Source organism: Muntiacus reevesi, chromosome 1 (assembly GCF_963930625.1).
Source record: "Muntiacus reevesi chromosome 1, mMunRee1.1, whole genome shotgun sequence".
Taxonomy (NCBI): Eukaryota; Metazoa; Chordata; class Mammalia; order Artiodactyla; family Cervidae; genus Muntiacus; species Muntiacus reevesi.
This window is the reverse complement of record NC_089249.1, coordinates 123007336-123021547: the sequence shown is the minus strand read 5'-3', so window position 1 is coordinate 123021547 and position 14212 is coordinate 123007336. Positions and strand designations below refer to the sequence as shown.

Sequence of the window (14212 nt, the reverse complement as noted above, 5' to 3'; positions counted from 1 at the left end):
ATTGACCTATGTAATCTTATGTATTAAAATACATTATGTAGCAATACATAGAAATAGATACCTACATGCAGTAGAGGTATTCAAATTTTATACTTCGTATTGTGTTTTACCATTACCAAGTAATGGTCACTGAAAATTACTTTAACACAGAGTCAAAAAATAATTTTGAGATATTTTTGTTTAACATGATTTAGTGAAACTTTGATAGTTGCGTGCTATAAATCAGACGCTTCATATTCATAGGCCAAAAGACTAGAATTAGTTGAAAAAGATATATAAAACTCTAAAGAAAATTTTAAAACGATTACACCTAGATTTTTAAAGTAGTAAAGTTTAAGACCTCTTAGAATAATTTAGTTGTTTGTTCATAATTTTGTTGTAATTGAACACTAAAGTTTTTAGAATAGTAAACAGGGAGAATAGTGGTTTCTGTGCAATTTGCCTTTTTGTCTGTGAATATAAAGAATCCCCCTTTGTTCTCCTCCTTTATCTTTTACCTTATCCAGTTCTGGAAGTTGCAGTACTCAGTACAGAAGGACAGGTCCAAGACTTTAAATTTCCTCTGGGTATCAAAGGAGCAGGCAGCTCAATCCAACTCTCTGCAAATACAGTCAAACAGAACAGCAGGAATGGTAAGATGGAGCAAAGTCTTTTAAAAATTGATAGGTTTTTTGTTCAGTTAAACCTGTTAATTCTAAAATGCTGAGTATTTGACTCCTAATATAACAAATAAGGCTTAACATTTAAAAGCAGATTTAAAATAACACCTACTCTTTCCCAGTAAACTTAATCTGAATAAAGATTTCATAAGGATTTCATTTTGTTACTTTACTGTGTCTTATCTTATTCATAAGCATATTTTCTGTAAAGACATATGACTGTTTTTACCTTCCTAGGTCTTGCAAAGTTGGTATTCATCATTTACCGGAGTCTGGGACAGTTCCTTAGTACCGAAAATGCAACCATAAAACTGGGTGCTGACTTTATTGGTCGAAATAGCACCATCGCAGTGAATTCCCACGTCATTTCAGTTTCAATCAATAAAGAATCCAGCCGAGTATACTTGACAGATCCTGTGCTTTTTACCTTACCACACATTGATGTAAGTTATATATGCTAATGAAGTAGTGGAAGGTTGTAAAACCAGTGAGGATGGAAGCAAAACTGACATGTTGTGGATTGAGAGAAGGGGAATGGAGAAGTGGCAGAGAGGAAAGAAAAGACTTCCTATTTGAATTTCAAATGGTGGACTAGGTCAGAGACACAAGTTTATTTAAGTCTGTGAACATAAAATTAAATGAGCCGGGTTCAGTGATTATTAGAATTTAAATGTATTCTTAATGAAAGCTAATTCAGTAATCAACAGGAAAATGTAAATGCCTGTAATTTGTTTTAGAATGAAAATTAACTCTTACCTTACCAGCATGATAACAGAGTACTAGGACTCTGCCTTTTTCATGTGGCAGATCTTTTTGGTTTGTTTTACTGATTATATTAACACACATTATCAAGCAGTGTTTTTTTAACAATATAAAATTGAAGAGATGTGATTCCTCTGCTATACCTTAGGATGCAAGTTAGTAGTTAAATAATTGCACTGTGTTGGAAGATTGTCTGCAGAATTTGGCTGTAGTTATAGTAGAGTGAATAAGTGGGCATAGATAGCTATGTAAATCTCCAGAATTGGCAAAGAACAATACATTTGTGTGGCTGTTTTCTTCTCATATTTTCTGTAGTTTGCTTCACTCTCTTTAGAGCCTTGACATACTAACTATAGGATTTGAATCATCTCTATTGTGTCCCTTAGAACAAAAATGGGCCCAAAACAAGATGGATTTTTAAACACTTGGTCCATATAGAATTTATCAGAGCCAATTTTGTCAGAAAAGAAAAATGAATCTGATGTACCATCAGTATGTAAAATCAGAAGATGGAAATTGTAATTGTGTAAAATGGGTCTTTGGTAATTTAGAGTACACTTTAGAGTGTTTCGGACTATAAAGCCCCTTTTAAGTTAGATATCTGCCTTGTATAACATAGTCTACAATTTTGCTGATGAAAAACTTTATAGTCCGAAACATGCAAAAGTTTAATCTAAATTACCTTTTACACATATTAAACAATTGTTATTGCCATCTTAGAGTATAAAATCCTAATTTTATCTTGTCATTTTATTTCCCAGCCTGACAATTATTTCAATGCAAACTGCTCCTTCTGGAACTACTCGGAGAGAACTATGATGGGATATTGGTCTACCCAGGGCTGCAAGCTGGTTGACACTAATAAAACTCGTACGACGTGTGCATGCAGCCACCTAACCAATTTTGCAATTCTCATGGCCCACAGGGAAATTGCAGTAAGTATTTGCACTTCTAATTAGTAGCAGAGAAAAACCTCAGAGATTCAAAACAGCTTGTGTAATTGTCCCTTCTTTGGGTGCTTATCGTAACTAAAAAGCAAACAAAGAAATGTGGATTTCTAATTGTTTCTACACTGCCCATGTATTTTAGGCAGTTTGGACACTATATTTATTGTTACTTCTCAAAATCATGTACTTCATAGACTTGTTCTAAGTTTTTCCCCTGTGGTCAGGTGTTAAGCAGAGGCATCAGGGATTTAAAAAGCTAACAGCAACAATAGATTATATAAAAGAGACAGAGGGTTTAAATATTAACATGCCCTCCCCATCTTAAATGTTTGAATCTCATTTCAAAACTTTTCTGTAAGTTCCCAAGCACTTTGCACACTCTATAAGACTGCAGATTTTGAAAGATCAGAAAGACTTCTGGGATATTTTAGAATTCATTTCTTCTTCTGATTAAGAGAACAATACCCAGAAGATAAAAATATTTTAAGAACTACAGCATGAAAACTCTCAGATCTACTATGTACTTAACTCTTAGTATATAAAATCTCAAGGAGAAAATTAAAACTTAAAATATGACTTATTTGTTAGTCTGGAAATTCATTAAAATGCCAATTATTTTTAAATAACTAAGTAGTCTTTATTATAAAATGTTTTCTGTGTTTATGTTAAGTAATAATTTCAGTCATTTTCTAAGTAGAATCTTCTACTTTCATAGATCATTCTTTGAATATAAAATTCAATAAGATAGTATTGAACTGTTACATGATTGAAAAAAAATTTGTTTTAGCATTGAGCCCCATTTGAACACATGTGAATATTCAGAGTTTAGTATTAAAAGACAAACTCTCACATGTGTAACTCATATTATATTTATTTAATGTAACATAGAATACTAAAGTCCTTCATATTTATTTTTTTTATTTTCAGTACAAAGATGGAGTTCATGAATTACTCCTTACAGTCATCACCTGGGTGGGAATCGTCATTTCCCTTGTTTGTCTGGCTATCTGCATCTTCACTTTCTGCTTTTTCCGTGGTCTACAGAGTGACCGTAATACTATTCACAAGAACCTTTGTATCAACCTTTTTATTGCTGAATTTATTTTCCTAATAGGCATTGATAAGACAAAATACATGGTAAGTACCCCTTCCATTTGTTGACCTTGGATCTCTGAAAATTATTATTATAACAAGTTATTCACATACGCTGCTGTTAATATTTGACCTTATAACTTAATATAGTTGACATGGCAATATTATAAGATAATTTGTAATAAAAGACAACCCAATCATTAAGTAATATTGTGGGTTAATTCATTTCTTATATCAAGGTACTGTTGCATTTTTCTGGGTTTTAATAAAACACGTAATTTGAGTAGAAGAATGCTGGGGACACTAAAATGAAAAGATAATATTAAATTTTTCATTTTGTTTACCTAGTCATTCTGACCAGTGATCATTTCCTCATAATCTGAGCAATTTATTCTTTATCATGAGATCTCAATGTAAGAAAGATAACTTAGTTAATGCTTTACACTATAGAATGAATTGGAGAATGCTCCACATATGACAGGAAAATAATGTTAACTAATTAGAGCTAGTATATTTACCATTAAAGCAAAATTTTTAAAATTCTATAATAGAAAAAAAGTAGAACTTATGTTTTTGTGAGCAATTTTTCTAAAGATTTTTAAAACAAATTATCTACAAATAGAATATTCAGATTTGAAAATATATAATTCCAGAAGAGAAATGTTTTCTTATTTGCGTTTAGTTTTACTAAAAATATAAATGTCTTATAGTGATTATATTTTTAGCACATCTAGCATTACACTTCATAAGCATTGAGTCATATTTAGCAGTATTTTCACTTATTAAAATAAAAGATTTTTAAGAAGCAGTCATTTAAATAATATATCTTAAAGACACTATCAGTAAATACTGTATAGTTTTGGAGTGGTCTGTTTATATTGACATGTTCCCTTTTGGGTTTTTGCTTCTTTCCCTTATAGATTGCATGCCCAATATTTGCAGGACTGTTACACTTTTTCTTTTTGGCTGCTTTTGCTTGGATGTGTCTAGAAGGTGTTCAGCTCTATCTAATGTTGGTTGAAGTCTTTGAAAGTGAATATTCAAGAAAGAAATACTACTATGTTGCCGGTTACTTGTTTCCTGCCACAGTGGTTGGGGTTTCAGCTGCTATTGACTATAAGAGCTATGGAACAGAAAAAGCGTAAGTAATTGCAAGTGACCTGAGTGTTTTTCCAGTGAATAATTTTTTTTAAAGCCTGTTAGCTGTCAGTGAGGGTCCCTGACAGACTAAAATAGCATCTGAAAGCTTTATTGGTAAGAGAATGGGCATGCCGTGCACAAATTACAATCAAGTCTTTTGTAATTTTCTAGGTTCAGAGGATTTGTACTCTGGTGAGGCAGATTCTAAATTATGGACTTTCTTTTTAACACAAAAGATTGACCTGAAACAAATTGAAAAAGTAAATAACTTTTTAGCCTTAGAAAGATATTAAGCAAGAAATTCTTCTGAACTTAAAGCATCTGACAGGTTTAACTACTCAGTTTTTAAGCTAATGCTTCATTAGCTCTCTTTGTGCAGCCGACCCTCTAGCTAACTCTTGTTTTGAATTGTGACAGTACCACATTCCATCCCATATGTTTTACTTTGATAATATTTTATCAGGCAGTTTGAAAGGATTAAAATAAGTGACTGTCATTCATTTATAAAAAAAAAATACAGATATTTATGGAAAGTGACAGAAGGTAGACATAGCCATGTTTCTAAGGATTTTGTTTGCTAGAGGCATGAATTTGCCTTCCAATTCTGTTTATTTTTTCCTTTGATAAAATTAGTTATATAAAGATTCTTTGGACTAAAGAAAGCTTTTTGACTACACAGATGATGAAAGACAAAAGAAAGTCGTTGGGGATTCAATGTTGTATGAAGAATGAACTGCTAAGTAAAATCTGTCCTAATAAGTTTATGCATCATTTACTCTAATAATGTATGAATTCTCTGCTTGGATTTTTCTTTTCCCTATCAACTTTCCCTACCCAATTGGGAGTATCCATCCACTCCCAATTGAGGTGTTATATTTGTGATATACTGTTTTACAACAAACATTACATCTGAGCACTTATTTTTTTCTTACCCTTTGTGTTCCAGATGGGTGAAGCATTTTAGCTCAGATGTAGATCCGAAAGGCACATTTTGAAGATAAGAACTTTAGAACAATGAGACAATTTGGAATGCTGAGTTTTAAGTTTTTCTTAGTAAACTGAGAGGTTTTAATTTTTCAGGATTGGGGTGGGAGGTTATTGTTTTCCCAATACAATTATGTATGTCTTTATCAAATTTAAAACCTGAAATGAAGAACAGTAGTTTGAGGTAAATAATTACTACTCTTTAAGTCAGAGCCAACTCAATTATTAAAATTGTTCTTGTCCATGATAAATTAATTTTCAGAGGCAACTGTAAAGATAGTTTTGCTTGTTAGATTTTTAAAATTCTGTCTTACTTGTGATGTTGAGGATCCACTTAATGTTCTTTTCTTTTCCTAATAGTTGCTGGCTTCATGTTGATAACTATTTTATATGGAGTTTCATTGGACCTGTTACCTTCATTATTCTGGTAAGCAGACTCTGCTTTTCTTTCCTTTTTATTTTTGCTGTTTTAGCTGTACAATGGAAGTAGGGATAATTTTTTTTACTGTTTATCTGTCTATACATGCAAAGATTTTATTAACATGTCTAGCTTACAAAAGAAAATAATGTATATTTTACCTATGATATAGTTATTGAGAGTTTATATACGTGCTAATTAGTACTATTTCTGGAAACCCTCTTTCTTTTAAGAAGTACTTTTTTTCTTATTTGTAATTTAGTTTGCAGAAATGTGATGTCATAATCTAATATATGTATATATGTAAATGTATATATAAAAGCCATGTTAAGATTGTATGATTTGAAAGTAGTTTGAGAATTAGAAAGGAATAATGTGTAGCATATTCTGTTTTTGACTAGTGAAGTTTTTTACTAAGAGGTTTAGTTTAGGTAGTTATGTCTTCATAATCTATAGTATTAGCTCTGCACCAAGCCTGTATAGCATTTATGAATTAAATAAATGTTTTATAGAAGTAAAAGAAAATTAGGTTAATGTTTATTATCATAATTTCTACTTAGTAATTTAGTACTTTTAAATAAATTCCAAACCCAGATTCTTTTTAAGGGACAAAACAGTTATTTTTTTTTAAGCTTACAGTAATAAAAATAATACTAAATGAATTTTAAATTCATTAGAAATAAAATTATTTTTCTAAGACTTAAAATACCAAATGCACATATTGGTTTCCAAGAAATTTTGTTTTAAAATGAACTTAATACAACTTAAGTAAAAGACTTTTAGGTTTTTTTACTTAAATTATCGCTAATCAAATATTTGAAATATAGTTGAAATTTTTATAAAAGCTAAAATATTTGGATTTCAGTATTTAAAAGCTATTCACTCCGTTTTAACATCATGCTGTTATAAATAATGGTTTCTGACTATTGTAAGATTGAAAATGAAGCATAATCAACTTTATATATCACCTATGTCTTTTTATTTCTATTAAGGTTGTTTTTTCTATAAAAAAGTGACACAGTAAGCTTATTAAGATATTTCCTATGGTTAGTAGTAGTATAATGACAGTTACTAGTATTTTAATAAAATTAAGAAAAAATTTTAGTAGTTCAAGGACACTTAAAACTATCTCAAGTGTATATACTTTTGTCATTAAAATAAATCATTTTATACAGTTACTTATAAAAGTAAAATGAAAATTTGAGATGAATGCCTATAGTAAGCACACCGGTGAAACACTCCCAAGTGTTCCTTGGAAAGTTGATTTCTCATCAGAGTTATTCAATCCAGATGATTGCCCCAGTGTTTGTTCTTGGTTTACTTAAGTTAACACAGCCTGAGCCTATCTTGATTTAAATGACAAACAACTGAGTTGAAGAGGTGTGGTCCTCAAAGACATAGGCTTCTTTTTTCCCTGAGCTGTTGGCCAAACATTGATACCTTGAAAATTGTAAAGACCATTGTAGGGATATTTGATCTATACATCTGTCCTACTGCAGTTTTTCTTTATTTTTCATTTTTTTAATATCAGAAGATAAATACTGACTTTAGAATATTAAAAAACCTTTCACATGGCAAAAGGAGTTAACGTTCGTTTAACCTCAGCTTCCAGCAAGAAAAGAAGTAAAGGATGTTTTATTATGTTGCCCATTTATAGTGAGAGCCTACTATTATTTTATAGCCTTGTCATTATTATCTTCTACCAAATCATTTATATTGAGATGTGAAGGGCTTTGGGGAACAGTGTTCTCAACTTAAAAAACAAAACAAAACAGCAGGTAGCAATCACAGTACAGATCCTTGGAGTAATTCTCCTTCAATTGCTTTGCCCTCTAATCGTCCCAACATAGAAAGACAAAGAATTGTATTGAAGTGTAAAACATTATCTCAAATGTAACCTAAAGTGAGATATATGATTTTTCAGCACATGTTTGTTTAGTATTAATGTGTGTGTGTATATATATACACACATATATATCTCCTTATGGTGATATAGGTCATTTAAAAATCAGTGCAGACACACTTTAGCAAATTACACAAAATAAATTATATTGTATACTACCCTTTTAAGGAGTAACAAAAATTACATATTGATATTCCTAGAAAGCATAGTTTTGTATTTCCAGCTTTCTGAATTGAAATCATGTAACTTTAGTAGTATTAAATAAGTGTACATTTTTAATCATTTTCAATGAAGGAAAAAAAAAACATGTTATAGGAGATAAAACTTCCTACTTCTGTATTTCTATAGGATGTCTTGCCTACAGGCACTAGAGTTATTATATCTATGAGAAAAGTGCTTGTAAGTAATGAGCAGTGGGAAACCATTAGTATGCCTGAAATAGTTTAATGAAAGCTTGGATCATGACACGTCAGGAGCTGTTCTTATCATTTGGACAGCTCCATCTGCATCATTAATAATTAATTCAGTTCAGTAAGAGTTCAGCTCACACACTCATTTAGAAGTCTTCCTCTGAGAACACCTCCCTGGCTGCTAGTCCCGGGGAGAAATAGGTTTCTGCTTGGCTAACAGCAAAGATCTGGAGATACAAGTGCAGTTTTAGAGTTGCATTTGCTAGGTAGCAAAAGCTCTAGGGAGGACAAAAAGGGTCAGAACATGTGCAGTTCAGTTAGGTTACTTCAGAGTGGTGTTTCTGTTCTTCTGTCTTATCATATCCATGTCAGCACTGCAAGCTGTGGAATGAATTTTAAGCTGCTAAGCTCAGACGGATATGATTCAGTTGAGCAGGTGGATGGCTTTAAAACAAACCGTGCACTTCTGTAATCTATGGTACCTTTTCCTTTCTTTAAACTTCTTTGTATTTTCATGATCATCAATGTGAGTGAGAATTAGCTAAGCTATATCATCAAGTAGTGATGAATTTTATCAGCAAATTACACTGGCAGAGTGTTTTAGCAGTAATTTATGAAATTATTTTGGGGGGATAAGGAGGAGAGTATTATTTATTATTAGAAGAGAAAATGCCCTGTTTAGCAATTTAACACTTTTTAGCTGAAATTCTTTTCAATTTGCTTTCACTCTTTCACATAGAATTCCATTAAGAGATACCTATCTATTTACCAGTGTACACACACAGAGAGAGCAGAACTAAAATCTGATTAATTCCTGGATGAGTTGCTTCATCTCCAAACTTAATCTTCATTATGGACATTTAGGCTGGTGAATTAACATAAAACATGTAGCACAACTCTTTTACCTTGTACTTACTAGAGGCTTCTATGTGAATGATTAGTGACGTATATACCAGCTGTAGACAAATCTTTATGTACATAGCTGTAACTCCATCTTTTTCGTTTCTCACTGATGCATAACACCTTTCAACTTATCCCAAAATACTGTGTTTAGACTTAGTAGCATTTATGTTGGAAAGAAAAAGAACATGAGGTCAAAAAATGGTTTCATTGGACTTGAAGGGATAACAATAGTGGTTGGATGGTGAAGACAATTCTTCTCATCCTTTTTGCCTGCCTTCCAGTGGAAAAAGGGAGAAATCCTCATTGATGGTTGTGATTTCATTTCTTAAATGCATAAGAAAGACAGGAAAATAAATCAGAAAGAAATCACATACTCTAAACAGAAAAATAAAAAGCACAAAGGTATATGGCTGGAAATAGCCATTTATGTCATAGGGAAAGTGCTAAAACGAAAACACTCAGTATGTCATTTGAAACTAAGGTTGTCAGTCTTCAGGTGACTGTTTTGAACAACAGATTTTGTCAGAGATGTTTCTTTTTGCCCCTCTGTTTCTTGTTTTGATTCACATAATTATATTTTAAAAGAATAAGAGTAGAAAAGAAAAAAAAAATCTATTGAAATGTCTTATTATACAAAATTATGACTTATTTGAATGCCTTGCCTCTTGAGAAAGATCATAGGAACAATTTTTATCAATGACACTAAAAATTAGCATTTGCAGTTTTACACACTGGAGAAAATGTGAGAACTTTAAATCAAAATTTTAAAAATTTGTTTATACTTCAGTAAATATTTTGTTTAATTTCAGAAAATATTTCACTCATGTACTTTGGTGATAATGTATTAAAATGTTCAATTCTTAGATAGTAGACTTTTTTTTCAGAAATAATATATATTAGTGATTTTTAATGTGGCATTGAAGAAAAATAGTTCACACTTAGCATTTTTGCTTCTATGATTCACAATAAGTCTTGCATGTCTTTTTTCATAATTTGTCTTAAAATAATGATATTATATCCTGTTAAAGATACCATTGCCTCATTAATTGTGTATCGTCATAATTCAAAGATTAAATTAGTGTCAGATTTAACTAAATTTCTTAGCAACCTGACACTAGTGACTTGGCTAAATTTTTCTTTTCAGTTTCTGTAAATTAGAGAATTCACAGGCACTTGTGAAAGAATCTGATACAAGAATTCTACTGTGGTTTTATGATTATTTTTCTAGGATTTTAGATTTTCTTTTTTAAATAGACTCACTTTAGGAACACCTTTTAGAAGCAATTTTAAATGTTAGAAACAACAGGTTTTTTTTTTCCCCACTAGGATTTTATTGGTTTGTGTGATATTTATCTGTGTGTGCATATAACTAGCACAATCAGGTTTAAGAAAACAAAACCATTCAATGTACAGTTTGGCTAGTAGGAATAGTGTGTGGGCATTTTAGCCATTTGCTGATTATGGATGGTAGTGTTTTGCAAAGTGGAGAATTGGTTATTATGGCAAGTCCATCAAATGGGAATGATTTGAGAAGCACACCTTCTTATGTCATTCATACAAGATTTTATGTATTAATTTTATATATTAATACTATATCAATTCATTTATCATCTCTTATTGATTTGTAATTAGATTACTCTTTAGAGAAGTGGAACCTTTTAAAACTTTACAAAACTCTTTGTATAGTATATCCTTTTTTTGCTGGAGATTCCTAATTTTCTGAACCAGAATAAACTGGCCTATTTTATTGACAAGATTGGCCATGGAGCTAGAAGACAGTATATTGAATCTCAACATTGACACTATATTAATAGCAGCTACGTAGTCTTCGGCAATATACTCAACATCACAAATTTGTAAAGTAATCAATTCACTGGGTTTCCCAGGTGGCACTAGAGGTAAAGAACCCACCTGCCCGTGCAGGAGACCTAAGAGATGCAGGTTCAATCTTTGGGTCAGGAAGAGCCCCTGGCGGAGGGCATGGCAATCCACTCCAGTACTCTTGCCTGGAGAATCCCATAGACAGAGGAGCCTGGTGGGCTACAGTCCATGGGGTCTCACAGAGGTGGACACAACTGAAACGACTTAGCACACACGCACTTCTGGAATAGGATTATAGGTTTTTGGTGCTGTTTCTTTTTCCCTGTAATTTTCTGTATTGTCTGAACTTTATGTCTTGTGCATGTTTGCGGCTAGGAAGAAACACTGAACATGTATACATTAAGAAACCCTCAGTAGGGGAAGGGGATAAGAAGGGGAGATGTTTTTTAAGGAGAAAATGAAATATGTTTTCTGTGGCAGTTCCAAATTGGTTAGTTCTATCTTAACAAGAAAAAAATGTCTTTGTATCATATTTAAGCTCTATTTTTACATAGGTACACTTCATTTTTATTTCAATTTTATTAGAAAATGAGCTAGTTCTTAAATAACTGATTTTTTTTTTTGCTTGGTTTTTCTTCATTGAAAAATATGTTTGAATGGACTCACCCCCACAATTTCACATTTTCTACTCGTTTTCTTTTTATGGCATAATACTTGATACATCCATATTTTTTCACATTCACATTCTTTTCTTTCCTTGTATTAGTAGTTTTGACATGACAGTGGATAATATCTTTTCTTTGTTTTTTTCCATTTATTTTTATTAGTTGGAGGCTAATTACTTTACAATATTGTAGTGGTTTTTGTCATACATTGACATGAATCAGCCATGGATTTACATGTATTCCCCATCCCGTTCCCCCTTCCCACCTCCCTCTACCTGATCCCTCTGGGTCTTCCCAGTGCACCAGGCCCGAGCACTTGTCTCATGCATCCAACCTGGGCTGGTGATCTGTTTCACCCTAGATAATATGCATGTTTCGACGCTGTTCTCTCGAAACAATATATTTTCTTTCCTTAAATATACTACTATTTTATTCCTGAGGGGATAATTAATATGCTTAGAAAATAATTAGCTCCAAACTGTGGCCCTTTGTGCTTTAGAAAATTATTTAAGAAAAAGTGTTAGAGTGGAGGGGCAACCCTAAGTCTGGAAGTTTGTAATAAATAAATAGTTTCATCAGGATGTTCAAAAAGAAGGGTCAAAACGTTTAAATGATTTTGACTTTGAAGCTGTTAAGGCAGCCATTCTTACCTAAGAGTTGTAATCAGTTTGTTTCTTTAAATGGGTTTTGGTTTGTTTGTTTTTAGGATATGTAGAGTACTTGTTTTTAATCATTCCTAAATTGCCCTGGTTAAGGCTTACTGTTATATAAAATAAAAAATAAAAACATTGCTGATTTTGCCTTTACAAAAATTATAGAGATAACTGTACCATGATTCTTTAAAAACCAAATTAAATATTTATTGTACTATCAGAAAAATCTCCCTAATTTCTCAAAGGCAATAAATTGTGTCTTACCCACAATACAATAAGCATGTTCTTATATAGAGCAGTAAGGTCAATAAATATTAGTTGAATGAAATGCATGATACTGTAATATCCCTGAAAATGTAAGCCTTTATTTATATATGACTAACTGGACTTTATAACCTCCAGAATACAAAGCTAGAATTTTTTTTTACAAAATTATTTACTTTTTCTCTAGGCCAGTATTTTAAGAAATTAATTTTTAAGTGCTTTTTTAAGTGAAGAGCTTCTTTTGTCTTCAAGTAATTAACATCAAACAATGGAATGCTATCTGCCAGCACTTGCAAATTATTCCCATTAACCTCATTTTAGTCCTTAAGAGGAAATTCTACATCTAAGAGAAATAACAAGGTGCAGTAGACAAAAGGACTGATATATGGCTTAGATTAAAGCTTTTGCTCTGTTCCTAAATTCATTAGAAAGGACTTGAAAATTTTCTTTATTGCCTTACATCATTTTTCCTAATTATAAAATCAGAAGTAGTGATGTATGAGTAAAATAGTGTTATCATTTTATCAGATGGTTTTGTGACTCAGTAAAAACTATGTTACTGTGACAAAGTTATGTGGATTATTTACCACTAAGGAATTGCTTTTCTCTTTACATATTTCTAAATACACCATTTGTGCTTGCACTTAATCACAATGCTCACAAAATAACTTCATTTTGTCTTTTTAAAAGTAGTATTCTGAAGTAAATAAAATGTCAAAAAAAAAAAAAAAAAAACCCAATAGCAATTTAGCATAGTTTTATTTTTGGAGCATAAAAATGGAACTGCCTTCACTCCATGCAGCATTCTGCCAGCCTTCCGTAGAAGCAAATGGAAATCACATATCCCTAACTCTTCTCAGTCAAAACACACCCCTTTTTCTTCTGAAGTTCATTCAAATTGATTCCCCATACTGTTCTTCCATGTCAGGTTCCATCTTCCCCAGTTAGTAATCGTTGCATAACTGAGTGTCTGGAGGGACTCAAAACAGACTTTCTTTAGAATTTACCTACTTCCATTCAGTGTAGAGACATCAGGAAAAAAGAAATGATGTCCTTTAACACTTAAATAGCAAATAAATTTATATTTTTTAAAAGTTATATCTTAGTTTATATAACCAGGGACCACATTTCATAAGTTATCTCATTTGATCCTTAAACATTACCTTACAAAAGGATTGTTCAAATCTTATTTTCCTCATTTTATCAGCCAAAATCAAGAACTAGACTCTCAACTAAGTTTTAGGGTCCCAAATTCAGAGATATTTCCATTATAAACTGCATAATATAAATGCCCCTTGTAAAGAACTCACTTCATATTTTCATTAGATGGTGTTTAGCCCTGGAGTACCTCTAGCTAAAGACACTAGGCTTTCTAATTTATTTAATCATCACCACATGATACTTATTTAATGAGGTTGCAATTTCATGTCAAATGATCTATTAAAAAAATCAGTCATACATGGCCAGAAAATTTTTCGTGTAGACTCAACTTGATCGTTGCATAAGTAATGATAAGTAAACTAAAACTGAGTCAGTGTCTACCATATACTCATGTTATTGATGTTTAACTGCATTAACCCATTAAGTATAT

The 14212-nt window shown here is 31.7% G+C and overlaps 1 protein-coding gene across 10 annotated transcripts in view; it reads left to right on the top strand.

Moving 5' to 3' along the window:
* The window catches only part of ADGRL2 (adhesion G protein-coupled receptor L2), a 203017-nt gene that overhangs the window by 176743 nt on the left and 12062 nt on the right, over positions 1 to 14212 (top strand). For all 10 annotated transcript variants that reach the window (XM_065910337.1, XM_065910346.1, XM_065910309.1 and 7 more), the window contains exons 10-15: positions 507 to 632; positions 897 to 1102; positions 2183 to 2356; positions 3296 to 3505; positions 4381 to 4601; positions 5945 to 6011. In XM_065910337.1, coding sequence (XP_065766409.1) covers positions 507 to 632; positions 897 to 1102; positions 2183 to 2356; positions 3296 to 3505; positions 4381 to 4601; positions 5945 to 6011 — 1004 coding nt within the window. The remainder of the gene's footprint in view (positions 1 to 506; positions 633 to 896; positions 1103 to 2182; positions 2357 to 3295; positions 3506 to 4380; positions 4602 to 5944; positions 6012 to 14212) is intronic.